This window comes from Pinus tabuliformis, chromosome X (assembly GCF_031772625.1).
Source record: "Pinus tabuliformis cultivar Carrire ecotype Pingquan chromosome X, CPIR1, whole genome shotgun sequence".
Lineage (NCBI taxonomy): Eukaryota > Viridiplantae > Streptophyta > Pinopsida > Pinales > Pinaceae > Pinus > Pinus tabuliformis.
In genome coordinates this window covers 443,753,338-443,777,327 of record NC_142308.1, presented here as the reverse complement: position 1 = coordinate 443,777,327, position 23,990 = coordinate 443,753,338, and the positions used below count along the sequence as shown (strand labels likewise).

Genomic DNA, 23,990 nt, shown 5'->3' with positions numbered 1-23,990 from the left:
TATATAGATCGCAAAAATAGGCCTGTTTAGGAACAAGAATTATGGAAGATACACTATTTCTTCTGATTGGAGATTCAAATTTGGTGAATCCCACCATTTACAATAAGTTGATTAGATATTTGAAGTACTTGGTTAACACCATACAAAATGTTTGCCTTGCATTGAACACCCTAACAAATTTATGGTTGAGCTGAGGCATATACACTGGATAAAATATGTATAAATTTATTACGCGAATATTAATAATAATTCTTAAAAGGCCTATAGTTGGAGAAGGGGCGGAGACTTGTCAGGTTTCGATCGTAAGACCTCTTACCATCATGCATCCTCTTTTCGTCAAGGGTTTGGATGGCAGAACCAAACGCATGCAGGCTTATGCATCTCACCTCGCGGCTTCGGATCAGAGGGACAGGCTTTCTGATCGGATCAAAATACCCTCGCAGTTTTTGAGGCTCGCCTCGGACATTCGCCAGACCGACGATGACGGCCCTCCGGTTGATGGCAGCGATGGCCGGTACCCACAGGTTCATCTCTGTCTCCATTTGAGAGGGGGCAAAGGGGGTTTCGGCCCTATTCAGAGGAGCGCCGCCACCAAGGCTGGCGAGAAGAAGACCAGAAACGCTGATGCCCGTGCCGACAAGAGAGGAAGGAGGCTCCGCCTCGTGAACGCTAAGAAAGGAGCTATAGTTTTTCACACAAATCCGGGGAATGTAACCAAAGAAGGGGGCCTGAATGCAGTAGATCTGCACCCTCTCACAGCAGTTTGGACCAAATCTTGTAAATCTGAGAAGGATCACACTGACCCGGAAATGGCAATCAAAGAAGGGGGCCTGCATGTAGCAGATCTACCCCCTCCCACAAAAGATCGGGCCAAATATCGCAGATCCGGGATGGATCTATCTGATCTGTCCAGTTCCAGGCAGAAGATAGGTGGAAATCCGCCAGATCCAGAAACCAAATTCGTAAAAGGGGACCTGGATAAGGTAGATTCAGCGAATCTGAAGCAAATATTTATTCGAACAACAGAAGGCAGACATGTATGTGTGCAGATCTGGAAATGGATGAGTGTATTGGATCTAAAAAAAGAGATCTAGGACAAACTGAGAATTCCAATTGCATTACAAAATCTATTATTTTCAGGGCTCTGTTTACAGGATCAACACACACTCCAGCACTACAGGGTTGCAAAGGACTCAACCATTATTCTCAATCAGAGATTGAGGTGGATCCAAGGGAGCTTCATCAAAATCTACAGGTACCTACCGTGATGCAGCCAAAGGGAAAGAACCTTTAAAGGGGAAAGAACCTACAGCTGTTAATGAAACCCCAGGGCAGTATATCGTGGATCAAATGCCGGAAAGCCCCTCTATCTCCTTGGACATACCAGAGGTAAATTACATTTTCTCAGATCTACAAAAACATGCAGTTATTTGTAGATTCAACGGTTTTTGGCCTAGAACCGATGCATTATACCAATGGGTCCATACGGCTTGGACAAAAAACTGCCAAATTCACCTATGTTCTAAGGGTTTCTTCATAGTAATTTTCCATTCCGAAGAAGAAAAGGAAAAAATTCTCAACCAAGGGCCATGGTTCTGGGGCAGTGCTGGACTTTTTGTTACTCCATGGTTCCCGGATTTTGACGCCAACACTATGGTCATATCAAGGATGCCAGTATGGGTTAGGCTCCATAACCTCCTGTTACATTTCTGGCATTCCAAGGCCTTAATAGCTATTGGAAATACTCTCAGGAAAATGTTAAAGATTGATGGAGAGAAACATATAAAGGGAATTTTTACCTTTGCCAGAATATGCGTCGAGGTAGATCTCAGCCAAGGATTACCTGAAAGTATAACTCTGAACTTCAATAATTCACAGTGGAAACAAATTCTGGACTATGAGAATACAACCTTCAGAAGCAGGGGATGTCAACAAAAAGGTCATCTGTACAATGCATGTAAAAATCTCAACAAGAGCAAGACCCAACAAAGGAAGCCCAAAGGATGGCAGAATATATACGATGTTGTAAAGAAGAGAGATACTGAAAAGGAAGAACACAATACAGCTCAGGAGAAAGCCCGGGACAATAAGGAAAAAGAGATTATTGAAGAAAAGGAGGAAGATCCTCAGAAAGAAATAAGCGGAAATAAACGTAGTCACAGTCCTGAAGGATCAGATTCAGATAAAGAACAACAAATGAATCCAGAGGAGAACCAACTAACTATTACTGATTCCATGCACAACACAGATGGTTGGCGAAAAGTGGAGAAAAAGAAGGGTCGAAAGACTTAGGTTAGCTGGCTTTTGTTTATCTGGAAAGCTTTTTTCTTTCATGTTTGTAGTAAAAAAGGTTGAAAATTGATACTATTTACCAGAAGTATCAAAAATTCTTACAGCATATGCAATGTAACTTTTTATTTTTCTTAATAAAAAGTTCGCTTTGTTCTTCAGAAAAAAAAAAAATATACAGTGGATAAAAAGAAATCATGTGGTACCTATGTTGTCTAATTGGATGTGGTTTGAGGTGAAGTGAGTCTTTGTAGGAATATCATAAGTGATGAGGCAATGAGGCTTCAGAATCCAAAATGGCATGGTCGGGTCACTTCATTTGAGGGATGATTAGTAGAGCTCTAATACATATCCGCAAATGAGTAGATTGTATACAAAGACGAGGTTAGTATGATGTTGAATGCATCCCTCATCGAAAGGTAATGGTGAGGTATTTATAGGATTAAGCTGACAATCTACTAAATTCATAAAGGACTGTAGTTGAGACATAAAAAGATTGACCAAGAGGAGATGAATACATTCACCTTTGAAGCTAGAAGGAATTGGTTAGGTCATAAAGGAATTTGACCATAAAGGTGAATGGTCTAAGGGAATTATATGGGAAAATGATAAGATACATTAACCTTTGAAGCCATAAGGACTTGACTGCCAACAGAACTTTGCTAGGTCGACTTGAGGTGAATGACCCAAGAAAATTGTAGTATCAAATAGATCTTCTCCTTATAAGCTAGAAGGACTTGGAAAGGTCAACTAAAGGAGATAGATGTAATTCACCTTTGAATCTAGAAGGACTTGGGTATGTCATAAAGGACTTTGACCAAAAAGGTGGATGATTCAAAGGAAAATTATCTCCTAAGAAGCTAGAAGAACTTAGATACATAAGGACTTGGCTAGGTCATGACCAAAGAAGATTGATATGTTTTCCTAATGAGCCATATGGGACTTTCACCAAAATCCCTTGATACTCATGTACATATGAAGAGTTACATTTCCATCTCTCAGATGGATTTATCTTATAGACATGCATCGACATGGAAAGCTAATGAAATTTTCTTAAGGAAGGAGACATTCAGGAAAGGGAAATATGTTATAGAGAATACCTCCCTCGCTAAGAGGGAGAGTTGATTTTTGTGTAGCATCGGGAGGTATTCCCACATACTAAAATGCCTCCCAAGTGATCCAAGGAAAATTATGAAAATGAAAAAAGAAAAATATTATTTTTTAGGCTTTAGGTAAACCTCAAGTGTCAAGTCGATCCCATAAATGAATGGGTGTGACCCTTAGTCAAAGTCCACCCCATTTGACTTGGATAAATACACAATAGACTCCACTATTTGACCAATTTGGAAATCACATTCTATCTTCCATTCTAATCCACACATGTGAGAAAAAGAGAAATAAATATGAAGTTTGACTGAGTATAGAAGCTTCCATTTGACCAAGGTTGACCTTCCTCATTTGACTGAGTTTCATCTACTTATTTGATTGTGTTTCTGTCTATGTTTGATCGAGAATTTTGCATATTTTAACCATAAGCAAAATGATGAAATTTACCACAAAGAGAGACTATTTGACCATAGGTTTGATCGCATGAAGTCAATTGCAAGGGTTAACCATAGGTAGGAATTTGACTACAAGGTACAAATTAACCAAGAAAAAAAGTTGACCAAAATTGACTATTTGAAAACTTAAACAATGTTGATTAAGCTGGAATTTGACCAAGTTTGACTAGTGGATTGACTTTGATTTTGGCACAAAATTCTAATTTTTTTTTGGAATTATAAATATTATTGAAGAAAAAATTTCTCCTAGAAGAAAATTTGTTGGTTTTTTTCCAAGATTGGTTTTTCCCAGGTTATTTTTGTTGTCTCTATTGTTCTTTCCTATCTCTTTACGTTCCTAGTATTTTCATTGCATTTCTATTGACATTTTTAATGTGTAATTGCTTAATGATATGTGTGACATAAGATAACTTTATTGGAAATCATTGGAAAGTAATTATCATATGAGAAGATCAATTTCTACAATGCATTATTGTAGAAAATCAAACCAAAATGGGTGTGCAAATACTCACTTCACTCTATTTCTCCGCCTCAGGCTTCCCCTCTTTTGGGCTCTCTAGAATCGACCCAAGTATATCCTAGTCTATTGAAGTAGGATGCTTCTCCAGTTACAACTCAATTGGAAGCAAGCATATGTGGAGTCTCAGATTCCTATCTCTTCTCCTCTTCTAGAACCAACTATACCTTCAGAGACCTCTCTCAGATAAACTCCATTTTCGAAATATGTAAGAAAAAACCCTTCGGAGGGCCAACTCCTTAGGTGATGTGATTTTTACCATATTTTCTCCCCATTTCTGATTGTCATTTAGATGGTTCCAATCCTACTGATTTAGTTCCTTGTATCAATTTTGGGACAATATTTACTGGTATGCTTAAACATATATTTGGAATCTCTTCACCTCTTCCCCTTCCCCTCTTCTCCCTTGTTCCCTCCTCCCCATCCCCTCCATCTTATTTTTTCTTATCTTACCTCTCCCTTTGTTCCCCCCTATCCCACCTTCTATAACCCTACCCACCCCCCTCTGTCGCTTTACAATTTATGCTCTTTTGGGCATTCTACTCCACCCCTCTCTCAACTTCCTCTAACTTATCAACTTTAGATATTGGTGGGGGCTTGGGGTTTCTGGTAGAAACCTCCCATCCAAATTGTTCAACGGGATGAAAATATTTTCTCTCCAAGGCTCAGAGCCAAGCCTCTCTCAAATTTCAACTTTGAAAGAAATATTCAATTCAAAGGGTTCTTATAGCATCAATCCCTCTCTTTGTTGTAAACTTCATCTCCTTTCACTAAATTGAAAGGGTATTACCAACCCCATAATAAGACTAGAAATGAAAAGACTCATAGAACTACACTCTCCTTACATTTTTCTTCTCTAAGAAATGATGCAGGAAGGGAATAAGGCCATAAGCATAATTAAATATCTCCTTTTGGATTGGGATTTTTTGGAAGCATATGTAGTTGGAAGATTGAGAGGTATTATCTCTAGTTGGAATGTCCCTCAGATGTGAATCTCCTCTGCTTGGTCTACCAATTTGGGTTTATTTTTTGACCTCCATGCTTTTGAATTGGACATGTCATTTTTTTGTGTTATTCTATATGGTCCTTATATTGAGAGGAAGGAATTTTGGACCTCCTTTTCTTCTCTTCCTATTTTCAACTTTGGAAAGGTTCTTATAGGAAGGGATTTAAATTCCATGTTTGGAAACTCTAGATTCTAAGGTACCTCTGCCAAACTAGATCCTCTCTCAGATTTCCTCCCAAAATTCTTCCAAATTGGACAAATAACATATATGCTACAACAAAAATTTCCAAACATTTGGACTATTTCATTATCTTAGATTCCCTTCTTGACATCAACCTCAAGATTAGATAGTGGACTTCGATTGGTGATGACTCAAATCATTCCCATGTTTTTCTAGAATTGGATCCCTTTCCTTTTAAACGTCCCAGTCCTTTCAAATGAAATCCCTCTCAACTCAAAGAACCCTCCCTTATAAATCTACTGAAATCAAATTGGCCGTACTTCTCCTCATACATAAAAGAATCCCCAATTATACAATTCCAACATAATCTCAGGTGATCAAGGGTATGATTATCGAGTGGGGGAAATTAGGGAGGTTGACTCTAAGGCCCTCTCTGGCATCAAATTGAATATTTAATCCATTTTTTATCTGTAAACCTCCTCAGAGGTGCCTAAGAACATCAAGGATAGAATTTACGAAATTGAAAAATCTAGAAGGAAGATCCTTTTAGACAGGGAGAAGGAATGGAAAATGAAAATTGTTCCCTTTGATGACAAGAAATTGATGATAATATAAAATTATTTCATTGGGTGATTAATCATAGAAAAGCTATCAAGAAAATCATGGCCATTAGAAACTCTAAGGGTTGCTTAGCTACCTCCTTCGTGGACATTGTTGCAAAGGGTTGCTCATAATTCAAAGTTATCTTCTACCATCAAAACACAACCATAATTGAACAGATTTTGGTTGTAGCAAGGATGTTCCCCAATCTCATTGACGAAGAAGGAAATGATGCCATAATGGTTGAGGTCACAAGACAAGAACTTGAAAGAGTCCTACACAATTTTAATAAAGGAAAAAGCCATGTTTTAGATGGAATTTCGATTGATTTTGACCTTAACCACCTTGATTTCATTAGTGATGATCTCCTCTGAATCATTAAATACTCAAGGACCATTGGGAAGATATCTCCCCTTTCAACTCAAAATTTATTGTCCTCATCCCTAAAGCTAACTCTGCTGACTCTTTTGACTTATTCAGACCCATTTCACTTTACAATTCCATCTACAAAACCATGTCCAAGACCATTTATGTCAGAATAAAGGAGGTCCTTTTTGCAAACATTTCCCTTGAACAATTTGGTTTTCTATTAGATAGAAAAATCCATGATGATATTGGAATTATCCACAAAGGTATGCATTCCATTCATATAAAGTAACAAAAAGCCTTACTATTCAAAGTTGACTTCTTAAATGCCTTTGATAGGGTGAGTTGGTTATACCTCGGACTTTTGTTAACCCATCTAGGGTTTTGCCATTATTTTGTCTCCTGAGTCATGAACTATATTAGCACATACTCTTTCACCCTCGTGATCAATGGGGTGGCCTCCCCCTTCTTTCATGGTGAGAGAGGGCTATGACATGGTTATCCACTCTCCCTTCTCCTATTTTTATTGGTGGTAGAAGACTTAATTAGGCTCATTTTAGAAGTAATTCAAAGGGATAGGTTTAAGGGGATTATCATTACCCCCACTTATCTTTCACACACCTCCTTTTTATGGATGATGTCCTCATTTTTTCCAATGGTATATACATACACCTTCATGCTTTAAATAAAATCATGGATTTGTTCTATCAGGCCACAAGAATGCAAATAAATGCTAGGAATAATTCTATTATTTGGTGGGGATTTTCAGGAAGAGAGAAGAGCAATATTGAAACAATTTTTTCTTCCTTTGTTCTGAAATAAGGCATGGCATAACTTTATTTTAAAGCTTTTCAACTATTAAAAGTCAGGCTAGTCCTAGTTATTGGAAATTTTGAGAAAATAATTAAATTTGTGACCAACACATAGTTGTCAAGAGCAGTGAGTATAAGAACGTTCGTGTCTAAACAAAAAACTTGGATTTTAAGACTTATAAGTTTTAATAATAATTAATTCAACCAAGTAGAAATTATATTGCCCATTTTATTATTTGGAAAGTCTAATTATTAACCACATAATAATTATTAGTATATCCCATTACATATTTACTTTTCATAATTATTAGTATATCCCATTACATATTTACTTTTCATAATTGACTTACATCCTTCAAACATTTTTTTATTTCTTTCCATTTACCAAAATTACTTGTAATTCTAAATATGGACCTTATCCATTACTTCTCATCCCTTAATCATGCAAAAAAACCCTTACCTAAAAATGTGAAGTAGTTATTGTGATTTGAATTAAAATTATTATTACTATTATTATCTAAACACCTATTGATATCAATGATGATTGGACATACACATTTAATAAATCTATACATACACCTTCAGTGGATGGTAGCATCCCTTTTGTCTCCTTAATCCACTCTTATTAACACAATAATTAAAGTAAGAATAATAACATTTTTTATATTTTAAACAAATATGTTGATGAAATTTTTATGATATTATATCATCAAATATATTTTTCTATCAATATTTTGATATTCATAAAATGTTATAATTAAAAAAGGAAAAAAAGCTATAATAAAACAACCTATTATTCAAAAGTTAATTACAAGTTAATTTTTGTGTCAAGAGGTGCTATGGAAGTCAATATGGAAGAGATGTGAAGGTGTTAGATGTAATGTATTACACATTACATATGTCAAAAATAAAGATAACTAAAGACAATTAAATGTTCACTAAAAGAGGTTTGTAGAAGAGATGTGATTCCTGTATAGTGGATTTGTGCTTAAGATGGATACATTTTCATCTTAAATTATTAAAACTTTTTTGTTATGATATTTTTTGAGAACTGAACCATACTCATTTTTAATATAAAACTCACATACTCATTTTTAATATAAAACTCATACAAATATATTTTAATTTTAATAATGTTAATTTTATTTTTTTTATTAATCAAAACAAAAAAGATTATTTGCATCTCTAGAGCTACTGAAATTCTCCTAAACTATGTTGTAAATAAATATATAATTTAATATCATTTTAATAAATTAAAATAAATATTAAAAAAATTCTTAAAAACAAAACAAAATAACAATAATTTAGCATCATCCAAACTGGTAAGCAAATGTAAAAGTCATGGAAGTCTTATCCTGATCATTTTTATAGAGCAAACACTAAGTTTTACATCTGAAATCGAAATGAAAAGGAAGTCAACTAAAAGTCATGAAAGTCTTATCCCGATCATTGCGATAGGTCAAAACCTAACACATGAAAAGAGAATCCACTCAAAGTATTGAAAGTTTTATCCGGATCATTGCGATATAGCAAAACCTATCACATGCATGACTTTCATGTACTATGAAATGAAAATATGAAAGTCATAATAATATAGGATTTGCCTTACCATTTATTATATTTATTTATTTAGCTAGCCCTGGTTGTCTGCCTGCTCCATACAGACTCTACAGTCGATTCTCTTCATTATGGAGCTTTTTCAGTGACTTTCTTCCACGTAGGGCGAGATGAGATGTCTTTCCACCAGGCCTTCACATGTTTTCTCGACGATATCAGATCTCCCTTTCCGCAAACTGTGACCAGGTAGTGGGTAGTCGCCAGATGTTGCAGGTCGGCCAAGCTGAAGAAATCACCCGCCAAGTACTTGCTCTTTGACAACCTCTCCTCGTAAATATCCAACAATTTTCCCACCTTCTCCACATTCAGTTCCACTACTGCTTCGTCTGTGGTGCCTCCCTTCTTTGGGACGAACACGATTTGAGACAATATGGCCAAAGCAGGGGAATTGTAAGACTGTCCTTCTACCTCACACCACTGCTCAACCAGGGCTTCTTCCGACAGACTGTTTCCATACAGCTCAGTGCCCTGGCCCTTGTACTTTTTGGCCAAATATTTGAGGATGCCTCTCGATTCTGTTACTCATCACCAACTGTTTATCAGATCTCCCTCTGGAAACGAAATATAAACGTGAAAGAAACCTATGCTTAGATTATGGGGATGTGTAGAAATTTACCGAATAAGGTGAGATCCCCATCTTGGATAGTGGGCACAACTGCAAACGGCTGCAGCACAAGAAGAAAACGGCGGAGGGAAAATGTTGATTAAGAACAAAATAGTTTGTTTTTTTTTCGATTTAACTTTTAGAGTAGTTCTCAAGTATATATAACATCAAAACAATCACATGTTATTAAACCATTATAACATTAAAACAATCACATGTTACTAGGAATCTAAATAAATTTTTCTTACATTGAGAGCGAGATATCGGGGTTGCAGGTGATCACCAGCAGCGGGGTCTACGACGACCAACTCGTAATCAACTCGCTTCTCCTTCAAACAGCAAAGAACCGTTCTGGTGGTTATGGATCCGCTATAGCCGAGTACCTTGATCGTCGCCATGAAATAATATGATGCTCTCTGAAACAGCTGCTAAGGTATGCAAAATGGATTGATGGGTGGTTCACAGAAGAAAAGCGATCTTTTAAATAATGTCGGAGGCGAGAACGGTTCAACTGCAGCAGAAGAGATGTCGAGCACGTGGGATTTGAATATATATTCAAAATGGATTGATGGGTGGTTCACAGAAGAAAAGCGATCTTTCAAATAAAGCAGAAGAGATGTCGAGCACGTGGGATTTGAAAATATTTGAAAATATATCTATATTCGTAGTAGAAGTCCATTCCAAGCCTATGGATATATATTTATATTCGTAGTGGGGATGGCCCAGAAGTCCATTCCATTAATCCTAAACGTAATCGATATGTATGACCTTCTCTTTTATTTCAAAATATATGCGTACCGAGCACGCAATCAATTATTAATTCAAAAAATAATAGGCCACCCTACGTACCATAGAAAACTCGAGTACTAGGTGCGGTGTCAACTTGAATTGATTTGATAAACCAATATATTCGTAACATTTTAAAACTAGTATTTGCACCAAAAGGGTGCAAAGACAGGTTGATAGAAGTGTAGATGAATGTAGAGTGGTGAAGAGGTAGTGTTGCGGGAACCAAGGATGTGGACGTGGAAGGCGTAAGGAATCAGGAGGCGAGGGGTGGGGGGAATGGGTAGGAATTAGTAAAGTAGAGGGTTGCACGTCATAAACCCTAATTCGCTCAAATCTGTTTAATTGACACCTCTAGAGTTCATTTTCACATTCAATCTTGGAGCCCTAGCATTCCCAAGGTGATCAAGGAACCTTCGGTGTTGTTGTAGCTCCTAGAGACAACCTTTGGGTTGAAAGGAGACTAGTGCCTAGGACAACTTAATGAGTGCTTTAAGGATTTACTGATATTTTCTATTACACTTCAGTATTTAACATATTTGAGATGAAATTGATTCAAAACATTCCTTAAGAGGAGAAATACAAAGTTGGATGCCAAATATAACTCACAGAAGCATTAATATCTAGCTCTAATGGCCAACATCATATGCACATGCAATTTCATATGCCATTTGTAGTATATGGGATAAAATAATAAAGGAAGAAATAAAACCAATGCACATGGTTTAAAATTAAGAATATTTTTCATTGAAGTTTAGTGTGAAACATATGAGAAATATGTTTAAATGAAGTGCTAAGATACATGGAGTGCATTTTAAGGATAACAATTCATATCAATTATAGGCATCTTTAATCAACATTAGACCTAGATGAATCCATAAATCCATGAAAACATATCCAGAAGCGGCTATTACATGTATACTCAGAAGAAGAGTGAGAACATATGGAACAAACATAAGAAGGAATACATACTGCACATTTATATGAGCTAGAATCGCCAAAAACTTTCATTAATATTCCACAGAGCATACATTTCATTGACAACTTGTAGAGTTTCTCTCTTGGGAAATCAAAATTTTGAACCTCTCATTTTGTATCATGAACTATTTTAATAGGGCCTCAGAGGGAGAGCCCATTACAAAATATTCTTTCTTGATTTTGGATTGAATCATCATAACAAAATATCAGCTTGCTCAGTGGCACAATTGTACTAACCGATTATAACTAACTGACATTATTTCTTCTAAAATAAAATAGTTACATAAAATAGAGTTGGGTTAATGATCTAGAGCACAGGAGGATTGACAAACTATTCACACATTTTCCATAGTGTTGGAGCTGGTAGAGGAGCATGAAAGAATTGTTGATATGCAATTTTGAGATTCGAGACCCCTGTATAGTTCAACCTAGGGTGGAACAAGGTATTTACCAACCGTAACAATTGAAGTTCCTTTCTGAGATAGTTAACCATTGTTTTACCTTTATGGGTGGTAGTCTTCTCATGACAGGAATCTGCCTTGCTCTTGGCCTCCACTAACATATTATTATATTGTGTCCATGGGATTAGAATTCCCACAAGATCCCAGCACCTAAGAAACTGATCCGAATGGAAAATGGCATCAACCCATGGTACTCATCCACCCATATTATTCATCGACCCATGGTATTGTAAATGACATCCACCCATGGTATTGTAAGTGATATCCACCCATGGTAAGTGCCCATGGTATTGTGACATCCACCCATGGTATTCATTCACCCATGGAATTGGCCCATGGTATTGTGAAATCCACCAATGGTATTCTTTCACCCATGGAATTGACCTGTGGTATTGTAACTGAAAAATACTATAAGTAACAAATCACATTTTGTAAAAGGACAGATTGTCCGCCACAATGTAGTCTTTACAGTTCAGAGGCATGTAGCCACACATCTCTTCTCAGAGATAAGCTACCATCACCCTAGCTGGTTTATTTTCATTTCTAGTTGTAAGCATATTTCAGTATTTTCCATTAATGAAATGAAGCATTATTTCTGCTACATCTTTTTGTATATGTTTATCTCGGTATTTTGTGGTGTTCCTGTTTAAATCCAGATCAGTCGGTTTTAATAAAAAGTTTCTTTGTGGTGTTTCTTTTTGGGCATTCTCCTCTTTTTCTTCTGGCATTTCAAGTTTTCAGATCTTGGGGTCTCTCCTCCCCAAGATCCATTTCAATCTCTTAGATCTTGGGGGCCTCCCCCCAAGATCCGGATCAGTGGTATCAGAGTAGGTTATGATTCCATGTGAATGAGGGTTTCACGCATATTTCAGTCTCAATTTTTTTGCAGGAATTTTTTTTGGGCGGCGACTTTGTAGATCAGATATGTAAAATTTGGTACAAAAATTATGAAAAAAAATACTAGATCTGGATTCCTCTCGAAAAATCACCCAATTTCAAAAAACAAATGGGTCAAATTGGAGTCCGGATGTGGGAGATATCGCTGATTTAAAATCAGCTATTTTATCAGAATTTTTGTGACGGCGGAACTGTTGCAATGGGAATATGAGATCTTAGAGTGCCCAGATAAGGATTTCCAACTCATGGGAAGATGCAAAATTATCTTTCTACTTCCAAAAACAGGTTATAATAAATATTCTGAGTTATATTGGCCTCAACTCACTGAGGGTGGAACAAGGTATTTACCAACCGTAACAATTGAAGTTCCTTTCTGAGATAGTTAACCATTGTTTTACCTTTATGGGTGGTAGTCTTCTCATGACAGGAATCTGCCTTGCTCTTGGCCTCCACTAACATATTATTATATTGTGTCCATGGGATTATAATTCCCACAAGATCCCAGCACCTAAGAAACCCTACCCCAACTCTTTCATCAAACTCAACATTGAAAGTAGCTACATCTTTCAGTACCACCTCTACACATTCCTCAGCTTTGACTCTGGCATCCTCCTTCTAGACAAATTTAGAGATATCCATGATAACAGACACTCTATCCACAACATCTATTGGCCTCAACTCACTGAGTGGCCTTTCATTTACAAACTAAATGAACTTCTTTGCAATTTGGGAGTTCTTTTCACCATCTTCTTTAGCAGCTAGTATGAAAAACTCATAATAATTGATTAAAATATTTTGTTCATCCATCAGAGTTATGTACTCCCAATTTCTTTTCATTTCCACTATGATTTCATCTCATAAAAGTTTCTTGGCCTGCGGGAGAGACATGTTTCCTTTCAGCATGCATTTTAGCTCATAAATTTCTTGGTTTGTTACCTATAGGTTCTTACTAATCAGGTCAACTTTTGTCCGGGCTATCTCAAGTTGTTTTTATTTTTGTGTTAGGTTTCTTTGGGCAGTGTCCAAATCCTTCTACACCTTCTTAAGCTCCCCTTCCGAAAGCTCGATTTTGGTGAGGGTCTTGGTGAGTTGTTCTATGGGATTTTAGGGGTTTTCAGGCACAAGCACTACACAAATGTGTGCGTCTATCCTCAACTAAAGTTTTGTTTCATATTTATTAAGGGCTACTATCTCATTGTTTCTTTTTATCAATTATTTTTCCAATATTTCTTTTTGTTCTTCCACTTATGCCAGTTCCTTAGATTTCACATGCTCACTCACTGGCATCTTCAGTTTTTGTCTTAAGTCTTGTATTTTTGCTTGTGAACTTTGGAGAAGGGCTTCGAATGTAGCTTTGTCTTCTGGATTTAATCCCAACTTCACAATGAGCTCTTTGAAGCTCTCATTATGCATGTGTAGAGATCTGGATTTAGCTCTCTCTTGTTTTAACCTTGTTGCAGCCTTCTCTAGCAGCTTCTCATCCTTGCTAACGGTCATTGCATTTCTCTTCAGCTCACTGTACAACATGTCTCCCACTTTCCTGTGGAAGTTGATCTTATATGGTAGAGGGACACTTGTCAAGTCTAATGAAATGTCTAGGGCCTTAAATTGAGAGCGTGAAGTTAGACTGTGCTAGTGGGTGTTGTAGTGAGAACTTCATTTGATTTCTCTCTAAGTCCAAAGCAGCCAAAAGTCTAGTCTGATATGGGACTAAATGAGATGCCATTTTTTTCTACATCTCTTCCCTTGCCTTCTTGTTTATTTCTTCAATGACCTTTCCAATAGGCCATCTTAGCTCAGTAGTAGTTGCACTTCCTTTTGAACTTAAAATAATTACCTCTGAAGAGGATGAGGCAACAGTCTGTAATGGGTCTTCCAAAGTCACCTAGAAGCCTAGTTGATCTGGTCTTGTCTCTACTAACTTGGCCGCAATTTATTCTTCCTCTATCTCTTGGGTCTTTTCCTTTCTACTAGGGTGTACATCCTCCATATTGACATTTCCATTTAGTCAATGGTCCTTGTATGTACCTTGTGCTTCATCGTTGGAGTCTCGATCTCCATCTTTGTGTTAATAGGCCACGAATCAAAGTTAGCCTTCCATTCAATCTCAAGCCTATCCTCATGCCATAAGTTGAAGCCTTTATTCTCTCTCTTCTCTTGGAAATGACACCATGAGGATCATAATTCCAGACATCCCTTAGATGAAAATTCATTTGTTTGAGTAACTCCTCAGTTTCCCTGTGGGATTGCCTGGAATTGCTAATAAAAGGTCCCGTAGACTTGCCTAACTTAAACATATATTTCTACTTAGCAGGGACAAAGTGAACTTGGTCTACATTAAGGCTCTGTCTGATGAATTCAAGAGTGAAAATCCTCATGGGAATAAACACATACAAGCGGTAAGGAGGAAGCTCACACCCATAGACCCTAATTTTTGTGAAATCCTTAAATAGGTACCATTCCCCCACCCTCGTATCCTTGCTAAATTGTAGGATTGCTTTTTGCTGAGGGAGAACTATGAGAGGGGAAACAACATGAATAATTTTATAGGAAATGGCCATGTAGGAGGATAAAAACTAGGAATAGCCATCAACATCTTGTATCTTCCTAACAAAAATGTCCCAGTCAAAAACACACTTCCTTTTTCGTTGGAAGCCACCAAACTAAGACCTAGACACTCGAACTCACCCACATGAGTGTACATAAACAAGAAGAAGGATAAGGAATAATATCTGAAATAGGAGGTGGTGGGGAAATGGTGCAGCTGGAATCTTATGGCCTCGGTTAGATCATCATCCCCAAACAAATGATGAATTAGGGATAGGATGAACTAAATAGACTATGCAAATAGGGTTATAGGGAAATTGTCAGCAATAGGCAGACAATGTAGGCCACGGGCCAAGACCAGTTGCAGAAAGGATTGTTGCTCATTATCTAGAAGGGTAGTGTAATGGTAGACCAATGTAGTTTCTATAAATTGTTGGGGTTCAAGGTAGCTTTGGTAAATCAGGGCTTTTTGAATTAGGATTTTGACCCTGATTGAGGAGACGAAATAGTTGTTCTCGTCCATGTAAGCGGTTTTCAACCAAGAGACAAACTCAGGGAAATAGTGTACTGAGGGTACAATTTGGTAGTACAGGTCTGAATCGGCCACCCGAAATGGGTCTTCTCCTCTGACATGGTTACCATATAAGTTGAATCGAATGTCCGTGAGGTGGTAGGCACTAGAGGGGTCATTAATTTGTGCCTCTGTGTCCATGATATGCTCGACAATGGAGGAGGGTTTAACCTCATGGGCTTTAGAGGTCTTAGGGGCTGCTTTCTTCATGTTCCAATGAATATTCAAATAATTTACAGGTGAAAAGGACTGACCGATTACCTAGTTATCACAAAGATAGCTGAAAACTGCATTGGAGGGAGGTTCTGGACCGGATGAGTGATCAAATGACTTTATAAAACATACGGATGGCGGGAGGCATTTGCATTGAGAAGTAATATGAAACTTTTAAATATTTAAGGTAGGGAGGGATTTTATAGGCGGAGAGGGGGCAATGGTCATGTGATGTAGGATGATGTCACGAGAAGACACATGGTAGAAGGGGATTGGGTGGTGACAGAAGATAGGTGGATGGAAGCATGGGGTGTAGAGGTTACCATTTAAATTTTGAATCCATCACTCACTTTAATTGGTGCCAATGGAATGTCCATCTTGGTAGGTAGGAGAGTGAGAGGTTGGATCCATTGATTACCCCTGGGAATCAATCTAGGTTTTTAGATCGATAAGCTTGCCAGTTTGACTTGTAAACTCTAGAGGGTAGCATCGGCCTATTGCCCACAGAAGTTAACCCTCCCCCCTTGAAATTATTCCAGGCGGGTTTTTCAAGCATATATCGATGGAAATCCACCACTAAACTAATCAGAATTTAATCAAAAGGGCATGCCTGTTCAAAACTCCTCCTTTAGCCTATCACGCTTACCTAATAGGGGCTCCATGAGTGTGGGTTTTAACCTTAGATTTTCTGCCATGGCACTAGGGCTTGATAATTTATTTTTTAGCTAGCATTATTGAATTTGACCTCTCATCTCTCTCTACATAAGTGATAAATGGAAACAACATTAGCTCTAACTAGGGAGAGTGTATTGTATACAATGCATTGAGACCTGCAAATTAGTTTCGCACTCCCTGTGTATGGAGTCATTTTATGAAAACCTCCATAAAATAAAAAGTGGTAATAAAAGCCATAAAATAGTGTTGGTATTTACAAGGGCTCACTGGTATTTACAGTGGATGAGAGTGGATTTCTTTAGTGATGAAATTAAGGCTTGATAAACTTCCCATTCATTGGCAGCTCAAGCACGTCACCATCTAAATTTTCTAGCAAGAAGGTATTGTTCCCTTTGGTTTCAGGGACCTTGAAAGGTCCAAACCATAGAGGGTCAAACTTGCCATGTTTTCCTTTATATTCCCTTCTGATATCCCATCTATGTACTAAATCTCTTGGCTGCAGATACCTATCTTTTGCCATTTTTTCAAATAGGGACTTCATTTTTTCCTGATAATTGATCAAATTTTGATTCACCTGTTATCTTCTCTCTTGAAGTTATACAAACTAATTTATCCTTTTGGTCAAAGCATTTGGCTCCTCCCAAACATCTTGTAAGATTTTAGCTACTATCATATCTAATTGTGTGGGGAAGATTGCATCCTTCCCATAAACCAACTCAAAAGGGGACTTCCTAGTGGACCTCTTGGTGGTAACCCTATTGGCCCACAGGAAAAAATTCAGCTGTGAATCCCCGTTCTTCTGATTTTCTGATATTTTCTGCTTTAGAATCCTTGCCAATGTTTTATTTGAATATTTAACCAATCCATTTCCTTGTGGATAATAGGTGGTAGAATGGCCTACTATCATGTTGTATTTTTGGAAAAAATCAATCAACTTGGTTGACTTGAACACCTGAGCATTTCCAATGGCAATCTTCTTAGGGCAATCAAATCCAGCAAGGATGTTTTCCTCCATGAACTTAGTCACTACAACATTTGTTTCATTTTTGGCTAGGGTCACTTCTACCCACTTAGTGAAGTAATCAGCAGCTATGAGTATCCACTTGTTCTAATCGTTGGAAGGTGGGTGTATTTCCCCAATGAAGTCCAACCCCCACTACCTAAAAGGTTATTCAAAAAACACATGGATTAAAGGAAAATGTGCTAACTTCTACTTTTTTGCAAACCTTTAGCACTTCTCATAGGACCACCCATAGGTATGCACCTCGCCAAACAGCTTAGGCCAATAAAATCCCGCCTTGAGGATTTTATGGGTTGTATCTTTCCAGCTGTAATGTCTTCCAAAGACACAATTATGGAATTCATCAATCTTTTTGTGGATTTCTTCTTCAACCAAACATAGAAGTAAAATCCCCACTAGGTCCTTCCAATACAATTGGCCATTTGAGATAACAAATTTCTGGGTTTGCAGCCTTAGATCCTTGTACTTAACTTTGTCAAAATTTAATGGGCACCTCCAAAAAAGTAGATAATGGACATGTTGTAGCAGCTGCAACACCCTCCAAAATTTTGGCCTACATCCAATTTTAGAGCCTTCCTTAGGTTTTTTCTCGATGTTTGCAAGCACTCGGGCTCATCCCGTGAGTTCGTTTTGAGTCTTTGCACCCTCCTCGCTTGACTGTTCAACGAGCATCTTTTTGCATCTTGATCACAATTTCATCCTTGCAGTCATGTTATAGCCATGCATAAGGTACGCCTTCATGTGTAAAAATTGTTTCTACTATGTAAACACATGTCGCACTCACACACAAAGTTATATGCATTGGCGTGCAAGTGTCGTCACAGTAATTCAACGATTTATCACAAGTGTTGCATTTGTTGCTCACATCATCGGTCAGTCACATTGAGTGTATGTTGTCTTTTTGGTTTGAGGTGTCTTGTTGTCAAGTCATGTAGAGTGTTTTCTCACGAGTTCATGGATGTACGAAGTCACTCGTTCACACACTTGGTCATCTTGTTGAAGCTTTGTCAATCGGACCATCCTCCAAAATTCAGACATCTGCTGAGCTGCATTTTGCAGTTTCAACCCTCAGTGATTATGTATTTCTACCTAGAATTTCGCAGAGCTTGAGCCTGCCTCCTAGGAAATATGCATTGTGCAACCCTGGAATCGACCGACTATCACCCAGAATAATGTAGAAGTTTCCCAGCAATCCATTTCAATCTGTACTTCCCGCAAGCACATCAACCAAGTCTCCAGCTGGTCAACTAAAGATTTTGACCAGGCAATGACCTCGGGCCTCACTCCCCCAAAAATTTGTGCAAAAACTCCAAAGCATGCCCGCTCCACTGATGGAAGAAACTGTGCAGACATGTCGGATAGACACCTATTGTAGTGGCTACAACCACCCTCCAAAATTTTTCCTTAGTATGTTTTGGAGCCTCCCTACCAACCTTACACATCATTTTATCTTACTTCATTAAGTACTCAAGCTTCAAGTGTTTTCCTTACACAAAGGCAGCCTGTCGATCACAGTATATCCATTCCCCTCATAGGCTGCTCACCCAAATTTGGTCCAAATGCAGGCTGAACAACTTCCCCTTGAAAATTGTGTATTCCTAGAGGGAAACCAGCCTTCCCTCCAGGAATTGCACAATCCTCTCTGACAACTTGCTTGGCTCTAGGATTGCGCAATCCTGCCAGCCAACCCTCCCAGCAGGATTTCCGCAATTTTTCCTTGCAGCAGGTTGTTCAGCCCAGGATTTGCACAAATCTAGGTAGCAGTCAACTGCTCTACCTAGAATTTGTGGAAATCTCCTGGGCAGACAACCCAGCTCCCAACCAAAAATGCAGAATTCCTTCAAGCAGTCGAACAAACTCTTGCATGTGCAGCTAAGTTGACCGGTTCTCTCTGGGACTGAGCAAAACGGACTTGCATGCACACGTTGCTTCTCCTAAGGCAGCATGCAAAGGCATCCCTTATCTCAGGGTTCTATGTTTAGCAGTTGGAGGTTACATGCAAGGAGCAATTCAAAAACCTCCCACCAGGTGCCTCTTCCCATAGATTTGTGGCATGCACGTCACAATCTTGATGTTATCAGAACTCATCAGTTGGACGCTACATAGCACATTCCTCACATCAACCTTGTATCTTTGACATCCCACATCACATCTAGCAGCAGTCGGCATATTCAGCTCATTTGTTTTGGGGTAAGCCTGCTTCCCATGCCTTGTGCTACATTTCTGTCACCTTTTTTGTTTTCTCTTGTGGGAGTATTGTTTTCTTGATTTATTTGAATGCTTTCTTTCATTTACATATATACTAGCTTTTCCTAGCTCTGTTTCAGTTTTCGTTGCTATCGCATGCATGAAATTGTTTTGCACAGACGTTCGCCCAACTGGTGAACTACCTCACCCACATGCATGTTGATCTGTTTGCTAGATATTTCATTCATGCTTTGCATACACTATCAATCACTTGTTCTATCACTTAGTGTTGCCATGCATTTACTGTCTTAGTTTCTTTCAGTTTCCCATTGGTGAGTCGGGCCAACCTTGGCCCAAACTTTGCCTTCACCAAGGCTGCATTGCGTAATCTAGGAAAGGAACACTCACCTTCCTCTCTAAATTTGTGCATTCCTACCCAGCAATGGCCTCCAGGACTGTTTTTCACATTTCTTGAGGACAGTGGCTGCTTGGCCCAAGAAATTGTGCAAATCTGTCCCTAGGCCAGCAGTCCTTCCCAGTTGGAATTACGCATTGCATAATCCTAGCAGTTAGCAGCTAGACTGGACTGTGCATTGCACAGTTCCAACAGTCAGCCAGTCTCCAAACAACCTAGACTATGCCTTGTATAGTATTGGCAGTCATTCTCCCGACCTTTTGGCTGAAATTGTGCAACCTTCATGATCATGCACCTAGGTATGTTGCGAGTCAATTCTCATGTTCATTTTCGTTTTCTATTGAAAGCTTGCTTTCCATGAGTGTTACCATGTCTCCAGGTATCCTAGGTGTTCATCTACCCCTCAACAATACAGGTACAATGGTTTCCAGGAGAGTAGAGATGAATACACCGTTCAGAGCATACTTGGGGATGTAGTCGATCAAGTGTCCATGGACTTGCCTACCCATGAAGACATCAAGTTGTTCGTAGACAAGGACATCAAGATATGACAGCAGCAACATGAGCAACATAATGAATAGTTGCTGAAGACATCATGCCAAATACAATGAATACAAGAGGAGGGTTGTTGAAAACATGGAGGCAGAACAAGGTTGCAAGCTTAACTAGGTACATTGATGATGAAAGCAACTTTGGAGACTCCAACTATGAAGTGACGGCGTGACATGAAGATCCTGTGAAGGCAGGAGATGGAACAAAGAAGGAGATGCATTTATTGAAGAAGCAACTAAGGAAGAACATGAAGTTGCATAGACAGATGAATGAGTTGCAACAAGAACATGAACAGCAGTGGGAGAAACATGCACTCACGGATGAAACTATGCCCGTACAAGTTAAGGATCCATCCCAGCAGCTGACATAGAGTAGACATGGTGAGTAGTGTTTTTGATCACATGTAAGGGATTCATCAACATGCATGTCATTGAGCGCATGCATGCAATCAAACCCATTCAACACACTCACCAAGGCAAAGACAAGAAGCAATTCCAATTGGGGCTGAACATGTACTTCGGCAAGTTAATGCACATGACCACCAACACACACTTGAAGATTAGCACGGACACTATGCATCAGTGTGTTTCCTGTTCAACCATACCCAAGAAAACCATGTGCATGTTAGTAGGCGAGCTGGATGAAGGGGGTCGAACCAATGCATCAGTTGCAACGGAGGCAAGAGTTTTCTTCAACAAGATGTCACCATGAGGTGCATGCACACCATTACAAATGACCAAGCTTGGCATTAGCTCACCACCTTCACCATCACAAGCATGTCAAAGCATTTGTCTCACCACAGTGGACCGAGTGTCAGTGATGTCTTGCAAGGCTTGCTCAAGCCATGTTGTCTCACATGAGTACATGTGCATTGTAATGTTGAGTCATGTCAAGTGTAAGTGAGGTGTCAATGGTTGGATGTAACAAGCATAGAGTAGGTGAAGAGTCATGAGGGTAGTTTAACTTTCACAAAGGGGAATGTCAAGGGTCACCCCACCCTTTGCTATAAATAGTCCCTCATAACTCATTGTATAGGCTTTTGGTTAGCCAAGCTTCTAATAAGACTATCTTGAAGAAGGCTTTGATAGTATTGTAACACACCTTGGCTTCTCCACTGCACAGAGCTAGTACATCTCTTTGGAGGAGCAGGAAGATGTGGCTGTAACATTCCATTGTTGGGGATAATAGGTTTACATGGATGTGTTGTATGATTGTGACTTACACTTCTTTATATAATAAGAGCCAGCACATTTTCATGCATATGTTGTTATTGTAGTTGGATTGCTCCGGTTGCTTTAATGATATGTGTTGTTTAACTTACGTACTTGTGTATGAAATGATTCACATGCAATTATATGAATCTTGTTGTTAATGTGTTGCATATGTTGTTAATTTTGTCACTGTCCGTGTCGACTACTCTACCAGACATCTAACAGACCTTTCACTTGAACCTTTCCATAACAACCATTGCATTCATCTTGGACTGATCCATGAGTGATGTACGTGTTATCTTACCTTGTATGATGTGACTGTTGCATCTGAGTGGACTGCTCCACTGGAAGTTATGCATTTCCTTTGTGTTGTGTGTTCCTAGCTGAGTTGGGATTGATCCCTTTCAACCTAGAACTCACCTTCACCTCCTTCCCCCTTAGAAGTGTTGTAACCTCTCATACACCTTCCTTGACTCACTGCATCAGTCACACCCTTGCTACTGATAGAGTTATTTTGCTTGCCTACGTGTGACATCATAGTCAAGGCATTACCTTACGACCCACTACTGGGACTACTACACCAAACAGTCTAAGGTATAATTGGGAATTCTTACTAGGGAGATCCCCTTAACATGTTGGCGGGTCTAGCACCATCAACATTTTTGGCGCTAGAAGGAGGGCTTGAGGACAATATATGTCCTCTCATCCAGTTTGAACCTTTGCATATCTTTCATGGAGTCTTGCACTCTTCTTCCGCCGAGGTGTTTTTTGAATCGTGAAGATGTATCCATCTCGGGGAAGCTTTTCGATCTCTTGTCCACTCACACATATGATGGTGAAGGCGAAGTGGCCAGGCCTGAGCACTTACATAACTTTCTTTCCATGATTCATGAGGAAGATGAGATTTTTGATGAACACGTCGGTTTGCTGCTTGCATACACACTTCGCGAATCTCCATTTCGTTGGGTGCTTAGCCTACCAGCTGACACCGTGCACTCATTTGAGCCCTTCTGTGATCTTATTGAAGACATGTTCTATCATTTTGATACAGACCATCTTGACCGGAAACTGTTAAAGCAACAAAGGGCTCTGCACGAATCTATTATTGATTTTTGGCAGCACTTCCGTGACTTGTAGTTTCAAGCTGGAGGAGCTAGATGAAATTTTCTTACCTTTGGGACCGTTTGAGTACTGCCTTAAGAAATTTTCTCGTCCCAAAAGAAAGTTTGAGATCAAGCCCCACTTAATATTCTTCATTGATCGAGCTGCGCAATCTCATGTGGAAGTGGGCACTGTTCCAACTGACTGTCCACCTTCCTCTTATTCAATAGCTCCACCATTGCCCTATGATGTTGAGGACCATGCTCACACACTTGTTCATCCCTCACACCCTCCCAAAATAAATTCACTCGATTTTTTAGCAGATTTGGTTGTGAGTCCTTCGAGTCCTCATATGCATTCTTTTCTATGACCTCCGTCTTCACACCCGGGTGTTCCTCCAGATGATGTTGTCTTTTGTTCATCCATTCTAGACTCTTCACTTGTTGTGAACGAGGAACAACACACTGACAGAGTTGGTGTTGCACAACCAACATGCACGTTCATTCATGAAGAGTATGAGTGGGAGATTGAGCATCAACACTCGGCAAAGGATGACTCCCTTTTGTCTGAGCCCCCTCTGTTCTTTCCTAACATTGTTGGTGAACCTACGATCCATGATTTCACATGTGCATCTTCATCCACGGATGCACCCATTGTTGATCTTTAACAAGACACACCATTTGTTAGCCCATCATCCAATAACGGAGAGGACTAATAACTATTGGAAATCCACTTGATCTTTCATTTTCTTTTTCTGGAAACACAGAGGGTGAACATCCATCCTCCTCCTCTAGCCATCAGTGTGATTCATCAAACCATGA

At 38.9% G+C, this 23,990-nt stretch overlaps 1 protein-coding gene across 1 annotated transcript; it reads right to left on the bottom strand.

Annotated features, from left to right (window-relative positions):
- Nucleotides 1-8,664: 8,664 nt before the first annotated feature.
- Nucleotides 8,665-10,030, bottom strand: LOC149140483 (glutathione S-transferase F10-like). The gene is made up of 3 exons (XM_089446446.1): nt 9,803-10,030; nt 9,567-9,615; nt 8,665-9,465 (listed from the first exon to the last, which is right to left on the bottom strand). Exons 1-3 carry the CDS (start codon nt 9,950-9,952, stop codon nt 9,020-9,022), a joined length of 645 nt encoding a protein of 214 aa, XP_089302572.1. The 5' UTR covers nt 9,953-10,030; the 3' UTR covers nt 8,665-9,019.
- Between the last annotated feature and the right edge of the window lie 13,960 nt (nt 10,031-23,990).